At 34.9% G+C, this 3,737-nt stretch overlaps 1 protein-coding gene across 6 annotated transcripts in view; it reads left to right on the plus strand.

Moving 5' to 3' along the window:
* Positions 1-3,737, plus strand: part of ASCC3 (activating signal cointegrator 1 complex subunit 3) — a 243,464-nt gene that overhangs the window by 67,656 nt on the left and 172,071 nt on the right. For all 6 annotated transcript variants that reach the window (XM_006777223.2, XM_015572736.1, XM_015572735.1 and 3 more), the window contains one exon: positions 2,691-2,855. In XM_006777223.2, coding sequence (XP_006777286.1) covers positions 2,691-2,855 — 165 coding nt within the window. The remainder of the gene's footprint in view (positions 1-2,690; positions 2,856-3,737) is intronic.

Here is a 3,737-nt window from a genome sequence, read left to right on the forward strand (position 1 = left end):
GTCTTTCTGAATGAACAGAAGAGGAATCACTGTGAAGTGATCTCACACCCTTGCTCTACAAGGCTTAGTGGGTTGAGATCCTGGGGTATTATGGACAAGCAACCACAATGATAAGAGCAGGGTCTTTATAGCTTATATACATGTTAGTATGAACAATTTTAGTATTTATCTCTGTTATGTGTAATTAGTTAAGTTCTAGGGTAAAACTAAAGGATTGTATCCTTTACAAGCTTATACGATGACACTAGATTTCAGTATGTATGTTCTTACAAACTTAGATTTTATGTAAGGGAAAACATTATAAAAATTTACTGCTTCATTTTGGAGCTAATGATAAAGAGGACACTGTAGAATATGAAATTTTATAGTTTTTAACAATTAATTTTTAGGTGAATAGATACAGTGTTTAGAGCTTTGAGATTTGGCTTAGGATAAGAAATTCCAAATTATCACTATTTAAAATGAAATATTTCTCATAAAATCAACACTCTAATTCCAATGTATTAGCACAGTGCTAGCAACTATTGTTAATTAAATAGTAAAGTTGCATGTTTCCATTTTATTGGAAAGTGTTTTTGAATCAAAAGAACTATAAGGAATTCTTCTCTAGCTGTAAACACATGTGGTCTAGAAAGTATTTTCTTGAATGTTCAATTTTGAATTATATATTATAGTAACTTATTCTCCCCTACACTCAGCACTCCATGCTCTCTTCCTTCAAGAGTTTTAGAATGTTTTATTGAATTATACAGTTTCTTTAATATTACTTTTAAAATTTTTTAACTAAAAATAGTATAGAATGTTTTTAAACATGGAAATACCAAGATTACATTCTTTAAGCTTTAGCCTGACCAAATGATATCTTTTCAACAAAGAATATGCAGTAAGAATACCTTTACATTTGAAGATTTCCTAATTTATATATTTTCATTTTATAATTGAAGGCTGTTATCCTTGACATAAATACAACTAAATACTTCAGAGGACTTTGTGTTTTACATGTGAATTGATGGGAGAGGAAGGAACATTGAAAAAATATAGAAAAGGGAGTAGTTGGAACTAACTGATTTGTTGTGGTGTCCTAAGGGGCAGGTATAATCTGCTAGCTGTCAGATTCTATTACGGTGGCTGTTGCCATCCATCAGAGATGACATGTGTATAACAGAGTTTAGTATAACTGTAATTATACATAGGTTCATGGACTCTAAACCATGTGACATTTTAGATTTAATCTTTAAATTAAAACATTTATGTAATTTATAAGCTTGTTGGTTGAGTAGGTATGTGATTATGTGTTTTAAAAAGAAGATAGACTTCCTAAATTTTGTAAACTGTTGCCTGGACTACATTTATAGCATCTGAATGTGATTTGTAACAACTCCAGGCTGACTGCTTTCACCACAGATGTGTTAACAAGCATTCATGAGTACTACTCTTCAGCTTAGTTAATAGATTATAACATTTTCAACTGAATGAGCCATATTTCATCAATTGTAAGACACATTTTAAAAATTTATTTGCTAGTGGGTTTTTTTTTAATATATTTTATTGATATTTTACAGAGAGGAAGTGAGAGGGATAGTTAGAAACATCGATGAGAGAGAAACATCGATCAGCTGCCTCCTGCACATCTCCTACTGGGGATGTGCCCGCAACCACATTACATGCCCTTGACTGGAATCGAACCTGGGACCTTTCTGTCCGCAGGCTGACACTCTATCCACTGAGCCAAACCAGTTAGGGCGCTAGTGCTTTTTTTTAACTTCTTAGTCATACACAAAATAATGTAACAGTGTCTATAATCTGATGTCCTGGCTAAGAATAGCTTTGGTTTCCATTTGCTACCTCATGTGTTCTTTGAATTATCCACTTACAGGATTATTTCCTAATACAATGTTATTATAGTAGAAGATATTATTAAGCTTGTCGTCTTTTTCTCTGCCACAGTATGCTTTTTAGAGGACGCAAACAATTCACCAGGTGAAAAGCAAATAGATATATAATCAAAGCTTCCTGTCAGATGGTCTACTTTTGTGAAGTTCTCATAAGTACTCTGGGCCTAACTCTTGCTCTGTATGCCCTGGATCACCAGTGGCTTACTGTCTGGGTTCCTGTTATCTGCCAGTTATGTTGTAGTATGAATATTACTTTTTGGTATAAAGTACTGCATAAATAGTTGATATTAAAGGGCACTTTTTAAAAGCTGGGTATCAATAGTAAAGTTTCCTCTAAATTTGGATAGATATAAACGGGTGACCATTCCTAGAGTGGATTCTTGGTTTCTTTTTCATTTCCATTTAATGCTTTGTTCACTCCTTTGACCCTTTTCAAATAAAGGCCATTATGAGAATATGCAGGTTTAAAAGATAGTGTCACTTGCACTGTTGCATTGTAAGATATTTCTTAAAAATACTTGATTCTTATACATGTCACCCTACAATTGAATGACTGATTACTTCATTAATTTTTAAATACCTGTTTAATATCACAACTAGAGAAAGGTCTTGTTGAAGTGAGCATTGCCTACAGTGAATTAGATAACATTCTGGGATATTTTTAACACTTTTTATTTTATCTGTACTGATACATAGGTGGCCAGTCATGTTTCTTTTTGTGTGACACAATTAAAATTTATATATCTATGTGACTTTTTCACCTTTTTAATTTGACTATCTTTTCTTGTCTTATAGATGCTTGTGACCACACCAGAAAAATGGGATGTAGTGACAAGAAATAGTGTTGGGGATGTAGCTCTTTCCCAAATTGTAAAGCTCCTCATTCTTGATGAAGTTCATTTGCTGCATGAAGATAGAGGACCAGTCTTAGAAAGCATCGTGGCACGTACTTTACGACAGGTAAGAGCAAGTTACTGAAAAGCTGATTATGGGGGTATGAATAACTTTTAAAATTTAAATGTAGCATGCAAAGAAATATTCATATGTGTTGCTCATATTAATGATAACGTTAATTTTACTGTGGAGAAAACTGTAGCTATTTCATTTTCATGTTAAAAATACCCTACCTTCTTTTTAAGTCTTATTTTATTGAAGTCTCTTTAAAATAAATAATGGAAAGCTTCTGTTCTAAACCTGTATCGCAAAGCTAAATCTAATATTGACTAAGCAGTATTAAACCATGGAAGACCAAAGGAGAACATTAGCAATTTCATCTAATTCTCTCCTCTCCATGCCCAGTCTCTTCCCCTGTATTTTACATATGAGATATCAAAAAATGTATGCAGAGTATCATTTACACAAAAGAGAACTATTTTGATCATGAGATGTTTTGATGTTATGCCCTTGGTACCGTATTTGCCGGCGTATAAGACGATTTTTTGGCCCTGATAAATATGCCTCCAAGTGGGGGGTCATCTTATACGCCAGGTACACTTCAGATAGACTGCCCATAGTGCTTGCCCCGTGCCATAGTGGCCTCCCGATGCCCGCCCACTTCATTCCACATACCGTTCAGGCATCAGCAGAGCTGCTGGGTGTATGCTCGGCTGTTATGCGATTTTGCTGTTATGCCATTTTACCACACTCGCAAAATCGCACACAGCCAACCATACACCCAGTATGGTATCGCGATTCGTGATTTTGCGCTATCATACTGGGTGTATGGTCGGCTGTGTGCGATTTTGCGAGGGTGGTAAAATCGAATAACAGCAAAATCGCATAACAGCCGCGCATACACACAGCCGCGCTGCTGATGCCTGAACGGAATGTGGAATGAAGCGG

The sequence above is a fragment of the Myotis davidii genome, unplaced genomic scaffold (assembly GCF_000327345.1).
Source record: "Myotis davidii unplaced genomic scaffold, ASM32734v1 scaffold68, whole genome shotgun sequence".
Lineage (NCBI taxonomy): Eukaryota > Metazoa > Chordata > Mammalia > Chiroptera > Vespertilionidae > Myotis > Myotis davidii.